The sequence below is a fragment of the Pinus tabuliformis genome, chromosome 4_2 (assembly GCF_031772625.1).
Source record: "Pinus tabuliformis cultivar Carrire ecotype Pingquan chromosome 4_2, CPIR1, whole genome shotgun sequence".
In the NCBI taxonomy this organism is placed as follows: domain Eukaryota; kingdom Viridiplantae; phylum Streptophyta; class Pinopsida; order Pinales; family Pinaceae; genus Pinus; species Pinus tabuliformis.
Genome location: NC_142304.1, coordinates 171,481,141 through 171,493,567, shown reverse-complemented (window position 1 = coordinate 171,493,567; position 12,427 = coordinate 171,481,141). Strand labels below are relative to the sequence as shown.

General features: G+C 38.6%; 2 protein-coding genes across 3 annotated transcripts in view; both read left to right on the top strand.

Moving 5' to 3' along the window:
• Window positions 1–12,427, top strand: part of LOC149168728 (Mitochondrial inner membrane translocase complex, subunit Tim44-related protein) — a 453,829-nt gene that overhangs the window by 109,746 nt on the left and 331,656 nt on the right. For both annotated transcript variants that reach the window (XM_089428390.1, XM_089428389.1), the window contains exon 5: window positions 1,040–1,122. In XM_089428390.1, coding sequence (XP_089284516.1) covers window positions 1,040–1,122 — 83 coding nt within the window. The remainder of the gene's footprint in view (window positions 1–1,039; window positions 1,123–12,427) is intronic.
• LOC149168730 (uncharacterized) lies at window positions 6,377–9,632 on the top strand. The gene is made up of 2 exons (XM_089426957.1): window positions 6,377–8,621; window positions 8,782–9,632. The coding sequence occupies exons 1-2, from the start codon at window positions 6,821–6,823 to the stop codon at window positions 9,420–9,422; spliced, it is 2,442 nt and encodes an 813-aa protein (XP_089283083.1). The 5' UTR covers window positions 6,377–6,820; the 3' UTR covers window positions 9,423–9,632.

Genomic DNA, 12,427 nt, shown 5'->3' with positions numbered 1-12,427 from the left:
CTCTGATGGTTTGTGGAAGCTCATAATTATTGTGATGTTTGAAACAATTGGTGGTCAGAAACTCACTCTTCTTTTTGTTTTTTCTACAGCTCCACTATGCTACCTTGTTCTTTGTTGTATATATGTATTTTTCTTAATTTTTCTGGCACTGTAGCTGAAGATATTTCTTCCTTCTACACATAATTTTGAATGCCTGTGCCTCTGTATTCTTTCTTCAATCCTGATTTGTGCCCACTGTTGTGACTGTCCTGAGACTCAGTGCTTCTAATTTCTCAGTGGTAGCATATGAAACAGAATTTCTGAATCATTGGTTACAGAAAAAAAAGGTTATGGGCAATAACCAATTTTTTATTGCTACTGGCAAAGTAGATGTAGCCATAGGCCAGCAAGGAAGGAGCTCACTCCGATACGAACTGTTATTGATCCGGAGGGTTCACAACTCATACACACACAATGAACAAAATTTAAATCTAATGAGGCACACACAACATTATATCTGGGAATATATATTCATAATTCATAAATGAATTGATGGATGATGATTCATATTTGATAAATGAATTGATGGATGATGATAAAAATGCCATAGGCATGTTTAAATACACATAAAAGGGTGATAAACCATGCTTTTTGAGAAAGCGGATGACTTATCAGTTATCACATTTTACATATAATTAATGTTATGACTTATTGACTTAATATTCTAACATTACTACATAGCGGTAATATTCATTTAGGTATATTACAGGCAGTGCGTAGAAAGAGATGTAATTTTGCATACATCCATATGTTTATATGTGATATACTATGAATATATGCATTCACTACTTTCTTTAACCATGTCTTCTGATTTTTATTTAGTTATGGTGTGTCAATGGTTAGTTATTCATTAATTTGATATGGGAAGATAGTCACATGCACTTCTCTAGGAGTTTTAACTTATTTTTGTTAACTTTCTGATTACAAGCTATGCTTGGGTTATGCATATTCCTTTTTATAAAATCTTGTTGAAATAATGAAAAATTGTTTATGTGTTTAGTCAGGTTTGAAGTTGTCCATCGCAAGTCCAGGATTGATTTTGGAACCATACAAACGACCTGAACCTATTTCATTTTTGAAAAGGTTAGTACTTGTTTGAAATTGTCCTTTGTTTAGTCATACCATTTTTATTTGTAGAAAAGAGAAGTTTGGTTGGATCTTAACTTTACATGGTTGCTATGAACCTAATAATGTTTAGTGTCAGTGTTCATATTTTTCTAGGTAACTAATCAAGTTTTGAATATCAGGAAAATGTAGTGTCTGCTAAGATGCCAAATAATGACACATCAACAAACACAACGAATTTGGTACTATATTGAACACATGTATGACCATTCCTACATGAGAATATATGTTGATATAAAAATATATCAAATTTGACTTCAGATTCTAGAGAAAAAGAGCAATCCTTAGGGATGGTAAAGGCATTAATGAGAGTTAAAATAAGTTTATTCTTGTCCAACAAATGAGCAAAAGTAGGTCAATGGGACTGCTCAGTGCATCTACAGATTGGGTGTGTGTGTTGACCTAGGTTGTCATTGATGTCAATATGGCAATATTCTAGATACTAGATGATCCATGAAGGGGAAGCAGAATGGATCCATGAAGAGACAGGAGCAAGGCCATCAAGATAGCGAAGCCATGAGCAAGAGTCTGTTAACGAAGGAGTTAACAAAGGAGGCATATCAAAGCTATCGCTTATGCTTAACAGTATTGCAGAATATTAGAGCAAGAGAGGCATATCGGAAAAGGCAGAAGCCATCAGAGGAGGTCATTGCAAAGCCAAAGGAAGACATTGGAGCAAGAGGAGCCACATCGGAGGAGCATTGCATGTAATACATGCCCAAGAAGAACCGAGAGGAAGAAGTCATCAAAAGAGGAGTTAACATGCCAGAGGAGGCAAAACAGAGCTATTGGAGCTACAGGAGGAGCCATATATATATGTCATATATATATACCAAAGAAGAACATATCGGAGGAGCAAACAGAGCTATCGGAGGAGCAAACAGAGCCATCGAAGGCATATCAGCCTATTGGGAGTAATATATGCAAAGGAGTCTTATCGGGAGTAATACATGCCAAAGTGCCAAAGAGTGGAAAATATATATATATATATATATGCGGAAGAGTTAAAGGCAGAGGCGGAGCAACATATAACATATATATGCAATTTACACTATCGGAGGCGGAAAACATAGTTATATCGGAATACACTATTGGAGCGAAAAGATATATATATATATCTCTATATATATATATATATATATTGGAGTATAGAGGCGGGGTATATATATATTGGAGTATATATATATATATATATATATCGACGATATGATAATCGGCGGGTTCGGTTATGTGCCACTACCCAAAACCCCCGATTGCGATATATATATATATATATATATATATATATATATATAGTGGACCCACGGACCATTACAATGTGATGTAACATAATATTGGCAGAAATCAAGTTATGGGTTAAGTTAAGAGCGGAGGAGTATATACACGGACCCGAATGGGTTATAGCAACAACCCTTAATAACATCATGTCCGCCCATCGGGACTCTCACATCGCAATGTATAAAGGGCTGTCACCCCCGAACCACCGATTGCGATATATATGTATGGACCCAATGGACGCATTAGAAACAACCTATAATAATATCGCGTCCATCATATCGGGAGTTATGTATCGCATATATTGCAAAGCCTTGTCACTCTATAAAGCGTCGATTGCGATATATGCTGCGGACCTCCGGAAGCTGCGACTGCTGATTGCGATTACACTACGAACCTGATGCAGGTATATATGTGGGTGTAATAAATTTGAAGTCTGGCTTTTAGCATTTCAGTCGTTTTTTCATATATTCCTTTGTATTTCAAAAATTGTATTGCGTGGGGTTTGAAGGCCAAAATGCATAAAAATGCACCCGATAGTTCAGGAGGCCTGAACGATGGCGATTGCGAATTGCGATGGCGATGTGGCAGGTGGGGCTTCCTTGTTGGTACTGTCTCTCCAATGAATTCTCTCCGTGAACAATAAAGACTTGTGTTTGCATATTCTTACAAAAAAAGGGGCCTCTGTTACAATTTTTCTCTGTGTATTCGGTCCTCGCCTTTGAATCAACGTGTCCCAGGAGTGTTGGTGAGCACGAAGAGATTGAGGAAGCCGAAAAGCCGAGAAGCCGAAGGACAAGCCAACGCAGAGGAAGCCAAATCGTCGAAGAGGACAAGCCAACGTTGAGGAAGCTGAAGCGAGCGTTGAGGAAGCCGAAGGGTTAGCAGAAAGAGGAAACCGACGGTCAGAGGCATCATGAAGACACAAAAACAGAGAATAAGGAAAGTGTGCGGTTGTTGAAAAAATTGGAGGAAACAGAGGCAGCTGTAGGGTCCAACAGAACAGAAAAGGGCTGGAGGACCAACAGGACAGGAGGCATTCGAAGGGTGAGCTTCTTAGCTAATCGTGTTACCTTGTGAAAGAATTAATCAGGTACACAATGTAGTTTGTAGAACAATTCTGGGACATAATAAATAAAGTTTAATCTGACATTGTTTGAAGGGAGAAGTAGTCAGCAGAGAAGCAGTCTTGCTGAAGCATTTACTGTGACAGTAAGAACAGATGCTTGAACAGAAATTTGGTTCTTATGCAGAGTTTAGTGTAGCTAATAGTAGACTCACTAAAAGTTGCGTGGAGACATTATCAGAGGTCATGAAGGCTATTGGAGACTCTGTGTGGACAATATGAAGAGTTGTAAAGACTCGTTCATAAGAAGACTGGTTGTCATTGATGCTGTAGCATGGAGACTACAGTGAAGGTGTAAACAGACAGAACTCAGTAAAGAAGAGTTCTGAGAGCAAAACATTACTATCAAATATGCCTTGACAAGATTGGGTTGGAAGCTTTGGGGTTGGTGCCTCAGAAGTAAGAAGGATTGGAGTCCTTGGGGTTGATGCCTCAGACATAGGAAGGATTGGAGTCCTTGGGATTGGTGCCTCAAAAGTAGGAAGGATTGGTGTCCTTGGAACTGGTGTCTCAGGAATTGGAAGGATTGGAGTCCTTGGGAGTTGGTGCTCCTAAGTCCAAGATTGTTGCTGTGGAAAAACAGAGTTGGAGCCTCACAAAATTCCAAGTTGGTGCTTGGAAACTGATTGCAACCATTTATATATTATCTATTTTATTGCAAAGATTATATTAATAAAAACATTGATACTTGTTGTTCACTATGTTACCGGATCCGTCCACCCTGGGAAGTGGATTCGCGGATCCCCATATCAGAAACGGATTCGGATCCGGATTCACTTGGATGCGGGAGAAACCAGTTTTTAACGAGTGAAAATATCTTGGTAATAGTTTTTAACTAGTGAAAATATCCTGGCAATGCCCTGACCCTGTATTGCACTCCAACCCGGATAGCTGGTCGCTGGAAGCTCAGACAGTACGTGCACGTGCAGCGAATAAGACGGCCAAAATGATGCGATTGGTATTAATATTAGTGGTTTTGGTATCTACAGACTTCGTAGTATGACGCAGCGACTTGGTTTTTTATTTATCTGCGGGACATATGCAGTTTCGCACATTTGAAATCATTATATTTTGGATATGTTATAATATTAATTTAATTATAAATATGTTATACTTTATAAATCTGTCATATGTTATTGACATTAATTTAGAAATGTTATAAAAGAACACGTATTAATTTAATTATAACTTTATAAATCTGTTATATGGCATTGACATTAATTTAGAAATGTTATAAAAGAACACGTATAATTACATGGTGTTTATATTTGAGATATGTTAGAATATTATAATTAAATTATAAATATGTTATATTTTATTTATATTAATTTAGTTATACTTTTATAGCTATGCTATATTTTATTCACATTAATTTAATTAAAACTTTTTAAATATGTTATACTTTATTTATATTAGTTTAGAAACGTTATAATTTTATAAAGTAATTTTCTTGTATATATATACTATAAATTAATTATTCAAAATATAAAAAATTTGTTATTTTATTGTCCATATACATTATAAATTAAAATTATTTAAAATATATCAAATTTGTCATGCACAAGTTTTAAAATTTGTAGATTATATTTTATATTAAACTTTTATATATTGTAAGTTTATTATTTAATTCATATAAAATTATATGTGTATTAAATTATTATTATTTATCATTTAAATAGTTTTGTAATATATTATAGTTTATAATTTAATTTTTATAAAATAATTAATGTTACTTTAATTATGAAGTATTGTATTTTTTTTCATGAAATTCATCTACACAATTCAGCTTGAGTGGGCCTGATGGTTAAGAGTATGCGTTTCCTCCTATGGGTTTAGAGGTTCAAAACTAGAGGGGTAGAGTATGTATGCCTTTGTAGACTTAGCAGTGAAATCGCTACATGGAGGTGGGTCCATTGTCCCACAAACAAAGGGATCTCTTTGGTGTTTGGCTTGGCCGTGACTTTAAAATTGGATGATAATAATAATAATATAAACTCTATTGTTGTTGATGGATAGTGATCACAATAAATTTGGACATTAATATCAAAATTTTATTATAAAAATATATTTATATTAATCGTATTTGCCGTTTCCTTGCCGTATCCGAATCCTAGCTTTTCAAAAATCAAGCGGATCCGCATCCGCATCCGAATCCGTATCCGTATCCGAATCCTGGTAACTTAGGTTGTTCATCTTATGTTCTGAATATAAATGTTTTAACTGGTAAAATAATAGTTGAAAAAGAAATATTGATTCACCCCCCCCTCAGTATTTCCAACAGTGTGAACGGTGAAGGCCACTCTCATAAAAGCGAAAGCAAAAGCAAAAGCTAATCTATAAGATGTAAGCTCTACTAGCACAAAGCCAAAGTGGAACATAATGCTTCAGAAGAGGGTACAAGGGAAAGGGCCTCAAGGCTCTAGGTGCATCTTTGGAGAAAAGAGGAGCGGGTGGGGGGGCATTGTTGTCCTCTGAAGTATCCATAGTTGAACGTGCCACTCTTGTACCATCTGAGGTCGAATCAAAGATTCTCTGGATATAAGACTAGTTGGAAGCATAGTTTTACGAAACGGCCGAACCGAAACGGAAACGGCCGTTTCGTTCCGTTTCATTGCAAAAATATGTGACCCGGCCCTTGACCCGGCTCGGTTGACCGAGTCAGCTATGACTCGGCCGGGTCATCCAATGACCCGGCCGAGTCATAGCTGACTCGGTCAACCCGGCCGGGTCAAAGCAAAACGGCTGGGCAGCGTATTTACCAAAAAAAAATCATTTTTTTGCTGATTTTTTATAAAGTTAGTTAGGGTTTGTGGAGCTGAAAGGGTTATTGTGATTTGTTTAATGCTTTTGGGGTCCATTTCCCCCTCCCAAACTCTATTTAAGACAGCCAAATGCTCTCATTTCACTCACAGCAGTCTTATGCATTTGAGTGAGAGTCTTCTTTGAGAGTTAGTGAGCAGTTCTTGAGCTTGTTTTGGAGCAGCAGTGAGGAGTCTTGGAGGAGCATTGTAGCTGGAGTGAGGAGCTTCTTGGGCAGCCATTTGGAGCAGCATTGAGGAGCTGATTTTTGGAGCAAGCTTGAGGAGGCAGTTTGTGCCTGGAGGTATTTTTTTCCACCTCTATAAATCTGTTTTTACTTAGTAAATTTTAGGTGCATATCAAGATAGCTTAGAGAGTGTTTTTAGTCAAATAAATGAACATTGAATCAATTTTTATTTATTTTTTTCATTTTCAGATTGTTTTCCTAGTCAAAAAATGGCACCTAGAGCAAAAGATCCTGCTTGGGCATATGTTGAAATGGTTGATGATGAGATGTGTTGCAAGTTTTGCCATAGGAAAATTAAGTCAGGTCCTGGGGGGATTAATAGGCTGAAACAACACTTGGCAGGGATTAAAGGCAATATTACTGCATGTAAATCTGAGGAAATTGGGGAGATTAGAAAGAATTTGTTGGAAAGCTTTGAAAAATTTAATGCAGAAAAGACTAGGCAAAAAGAGATACAGGCTGAAATTGGGAGGAAGAGGGAGATACAAAGAATGATGGCTGCCAACCCCCACTATGAGTTTGAGGGTTCTTCCTCTATCCCTCAAACTGATGCATCAAACCCTTTCCGTTATGTTCCTCCCTCTTTTGCTTCTGTTCAAGATAAGGGAAAGGGTAGAATGAAGGGTGATGGGACTATCAAAAGTTTTTTCACTCACTCAGGCTCCTCTCCATCAGATGCACATGGTCCTGAAGTTAGTAAAGGTCTTGCTCAGCCCACTTTAGATGACCATTGGAAGAAAGAATTGAGGGAGACTGCTTGTGACTACATAGCTAGATGGTGGTATGATGCTGATATCCCCTTTAATGCTGCTCGTTCACCATATTATGAGCCTATGTTTGAGGCCATACATGCTGCTGGAAAAGGCTTCAAAGGCCCTACTATGCAAGAGCTAAGGGGGTTTCGTTTGCAGAAAGAAATTACATCAATTAATGAGTATTTGCAAGATTTCAAGGAATCATGGGCAAGAACAGGGTGTACCATCATGTCAGATGGATGGACTGATCAAAGAAACCGTACCATCATAAACTTTCTTGTCTTCTGCCCACAGGGAACCATGTTTTTAAAATCAGTTGATGCATCTGATAAGGTAAAAGATGGCCACTTGTTGTTTCAGCTATTGGATGAGGTTATTCAGGATGTGGGGGTGGCTAATGTTGTTCAAATCATCACAGACAATGCCTCTAACTATGTTCTTGCTGGTAGACTGTTAGAGGAAAAACACAAGACCATCTTTTGGACCCCATGCGCTGCACATTGCATAGACCTCATGCTTGAGGATATTGGAAAATTAGATTGGGTCAGAAACACTGTAGATAATGCCAAAAGCATAACAAAATTTATCTACAATCATACACTGGTTTTGAGTCTCATGAGGAAACACACTGGAGGCAAGGATATTATTAGGCCTGCCATCACTAGATTTGCTACACATTTTTTGACATTGCAATCTATGCTTTCCCAACATAGAAACTTGCAAAAAATGTTTTCCAGTGATGATTGGAATCAAAGCAGTTGGTCTAACAAACCAGAAGGCAGAGAATTGAAAAGGAAAGTCCATGAGGAAACTTTTTGGAGAAAGGCAGCAGAGATTGTGAAGGTTGCTGAGCCACTAGTTAAGGTGTTGCGGTTGGTGGATGGGGAAAGGTTGGCTATGGGCTTCATTTATGAGGCTATGGATCAAGCAAAGGAGCAAATAAAGACAGCATACAAGGATAGAGTGGCAAAGTATGGGCCCATTTGGGCAATCATTGATGAAAGATGGAACAATCAACTCCATCGCCCTATACATGCAGCTGGGTATTTTTTGAACCCACGGTATCATTATAAAGCTAAGGAGTCAGGAGCTTTGAGGGGGGAGGTCAGAGATGGACTGGTTGATTGCATTGAGCGCATGGTCCCATCGGAGTCTGATCAGCTGCTGATACATCAGCAGGTCACATCCTTCAGCAATGCAACAGGTACCTTTGGGAAGAACCTAGCAAAGATTGCAAGAGAAGCAGATGAGCCAGGTAAACAAAAATTTCAATTTTCAATTTCTTAATGGTTTTACTTTTTTTATTAAAGTTTGTTAAATCATTTATAATTTGAAAGTTAGATATAATTTGTAATTTTGTTGAGCTTCAGCCTTCATCTAACTCATAATTCATTACACTCCTATGTTTTTTGCAGCACAATGGTGGGAGGCCTTTGGTGGCCAGTGCCCTGAATTGCAAAGGTTTGCAATTCGTATTTTGAGTCAAACTTGCAGTGCATCTGGGTGTGAGCGCAATTGGTCTGTCTTTGAGAGGATTCACACAAAGAAGAGAAACCGTTTGGAGCAAAAACGGTTGAATGATCTAGTTTTTGTCCAATACAACCTTCGGCTCAGATGGAACCAATTGCTGAACAAAAGACCTGATTCAGATCCCATTGTGTTGGAAGACATTGATCCAACATCAGATTGGGTAGTGGAGAGTCGTCTACCAGAGTTTCATCCTGATGAGGATCTTGATGAAATTGATGTTGGAGATCCACTGCAGCGTGTTCAGTTGAATGCAGATCCCAATCCACCAGCCTCAGTCTCACAGCCAGCTAGTAGGACTCCAGTTGTAGGTGCTTCCTCTGCTCAGCCACGACAGAAGCGCAGCCGCATTTGTACTCTATCTCAGCTTGCATCTGCTGCACAGCCTAGTGGTACTGGCACCACTTCTACAGTTGCAGTTGGAGACGATGATGATGAGGAGGAGCCATGGGGCCCCTTGTCTGACTCTGATGATGATGATCCAGAGATTGGTCGAGATGATCTTGGCTCCTCTGGCAGTAGCTACTAGCCTCCTTGGTTATTTGTATTTTGTTTTGACTCTTGAGTCTTTGATCATGTATGACAGACTACAGTTGACTATGTATTTACTATTGCCATTGGGTACCACCGTACCATTTTGATATAATGGATTGGTTCATGAGCCTACTTTGATCATATGTTGTCTTCCATGTATATTATAATGTTGTGTGTTTGGAAACTTGAATGAAAATCTTTAAAATTATGTTTAAAATATTTAAAATTATGTTTTTTTATAAAAAAATAAATATTTAATGTATTTTTTACAACGACCGAGTCATTGAAATCGAGTCGGCCGAGTCATTACCGAGTTCGAGTCCGAGTCCGAGTCGATCCTCGGCCGAGTCCGAATCCGAGTCCGAGTTGTAAAACATTGGTTGGAAGAGATGGATTTGGCTTGGAGGATGTCTCTCCATCTAAAAGAGGTGGTTCGCTCCTGGGAACAGGAGGAGGGCTGCCTGTTGGTCTGGTGCAAACTGTCTCTAGATCTAAGTTAGCAACTTTGTAGGGGTTTTGATGCCGAGGGTTGGATTGCCTCCAAGGGTTTGATGGAGAGAGTTAAATAGAAACTAGAGGCTCTAAATATGTTATGCTGGACTTATAAGGGATACTTGCGAAGAATTAAATGCACGCAAAAGGGTGCTTTGACTTGGAGATGACTTTGCTTAACATGGAGGCCGCAATGGAGCTTTTCTTTGTCTAGGAGGATGTGGGACGTTGACTTGGGGAGTGTAAATGCATTGTGAATTGTGAGACTTCCATGAAGAATGATGGATATGGCCAAAGAAGTGTGCATACATAAGAATATGGTCTATGTGTTGAACAAATAGGTGCACCAAGATAGAGGGAAAATGGGGAACTTACACAAAGTGATCGCCATTATAGGGGTTTAAACAATAAGTGTTCCTTTAAATGTTGTGTCCTAATAGGTCCACCTCCTTGATGCTCGCATACCAACCTTGAACATAATAATGCCCATCAAGGTAGGGATTTATTGCGCACCATGTGGATATTAGCAGAGCCACAAATCCAAGCACCATGAAAATGAAACTAAGAAGACCTGCCTTGACTGTCTACCATTGGGGATCTAGGATACACTTTTACACTTCATCCCACATGGCTTTACAGGGCTATAAATTGCACACATTTGGGCTTGTAAATGTTGTGGTCAAAAGTGTTGGAAATATGTTAGCCATTGTCGGTATTTTTATCTTGGAAAGAAATTGGAAATTTGAAATTTTTGCCAGCAAATATTTCAAGTCAGCCTCATATAGTTTGGGTCAGCTAGGTCCCTAGGAGGCACCCATTTGACCCCCTTTGAGGTCTATATAAAGGAGAGCCTTCCTCCAAATATGGCACATCAATTTGTCTTTCCTATCTCCGGTCCAACGAATATCAGAAGGAGAAAAGGAGGGCCGAGTTTCAGAAGAAGGGTTTGGGATTTTATTTTGTTTTGGGTATTGGTTTGGTTATTATCTTGAAGCTGTGTCTGACGTAATGATGAAATATGAACTCTCTCTCTCATAAGGAAGGATTTCTGGGTTTTCCCCTCGTGGGTTTTCCCCTGGCCTTAGGCCTAATTTCTGTGTCTCTTGTGTCATGGTTTCATGGCTATTTTCTACTGCTCTTTCATGTTTAATGGTTGATATTTTTCTTCTGTATAACTGCTTAATGATTTTTGAATAAATGACATGTGGATGAGATCATTGGAAGCTGTTATCATGATGAAGAAAAAATATTTCTAGATTGTGCCCTAGAAAATCAATATGGTATCAGAGCAGTTAGCAAGAAGAGCAGAACATGTTCTGGCTTGGGATGTAGCTGGCTGAACTAACAAAGGTATGTTTGTTTGTGGCAAATTCTGGACATATATTCTAAAGGGCCGAGTTGTAAAGAGTTCTGGGCATATGAATTGATAAAAAAATCTCTGAGATAAGGCCGAGTTTCTTCTATGACCTGAGCAAGGGCCGAGTTCCTTGTTGAACACTGGACAAAGGGCTATAATACCAGTTCTGGGAGCTGTGTAAAGGGACTGAAATTCATCAAGGTATAACAAGGAAGAAGGGAGTCTTTAGCTGAGGATAGTGCAGGTTTTGGTAGAGTTTTGAGGCCAAGTTTTGGCTAACGTGGAGTTGTAACAAGTGCCCTAACCAGGGACGAAAAGATTAGTCCCCTTGTCACAGAAGTGAATCTTGTGAGGCTGGTACAAACCTCAGTACAACGTATGATGACACGTCTTTTATTCAGATGATTGCGTGGTTATGGTTCATGTGTTTGTTTGAGCACCTGTGTGGTTTTTTAGTGGCTATTTGGATGCCCTAGTACTGTCATCAAGGAGCAGATCTGTGATAGTTGTAAAGGGCTTATATGCAAAAGAAGGGCCGAGCTCTGTGTAATTTGTCTCTAAGTCCTGTGCACTAATTTGATCAGTTCAATGCACAATTGTATCTCTGAAAGCATATATATTAAATCTAACATCTGAGTTTAATCCGAATCCTGTGTTGAAATACCATGATTACAAGCAAGATGATCTGAACCATGTAGAGCTGTCTTAAAGGAGTGGCTTTTGACCAAATTCCTTTCTCTACTAGTCCGAATATTATAATCTTGAAGCTTGATCTGTGGTGGATATGTTTGTTCAGGAGCGCCAAGATTCTAATAAAGTTAATGAATCTTGCCTTAGTTAAGGCGGTTGAGAAATCCTTTTAGGATCCATTTATGGACTAAATGTAAAATCCTCAGAAATATACATGCGAAGGACTGTGGGATGATTCTAGGTAATAAGGTTGAGAATCTGTGTGTAAGTCCTGTGGCTCCTTTGTAAAGTTCTTGAATATTTAAAGAGGTTTAATTTGAGTCCTGTATCATGTCTCTAAGGAGCAAAGGTCTAAATCTATGAAGTTATGCAAGCTTCTTTGTGGTGTTATGCGAGCCTCTCTAAGGTACACTGCACTGTGAAATCTTGTGGACATGAGGAAATCTGAGCCAAGCTATCTG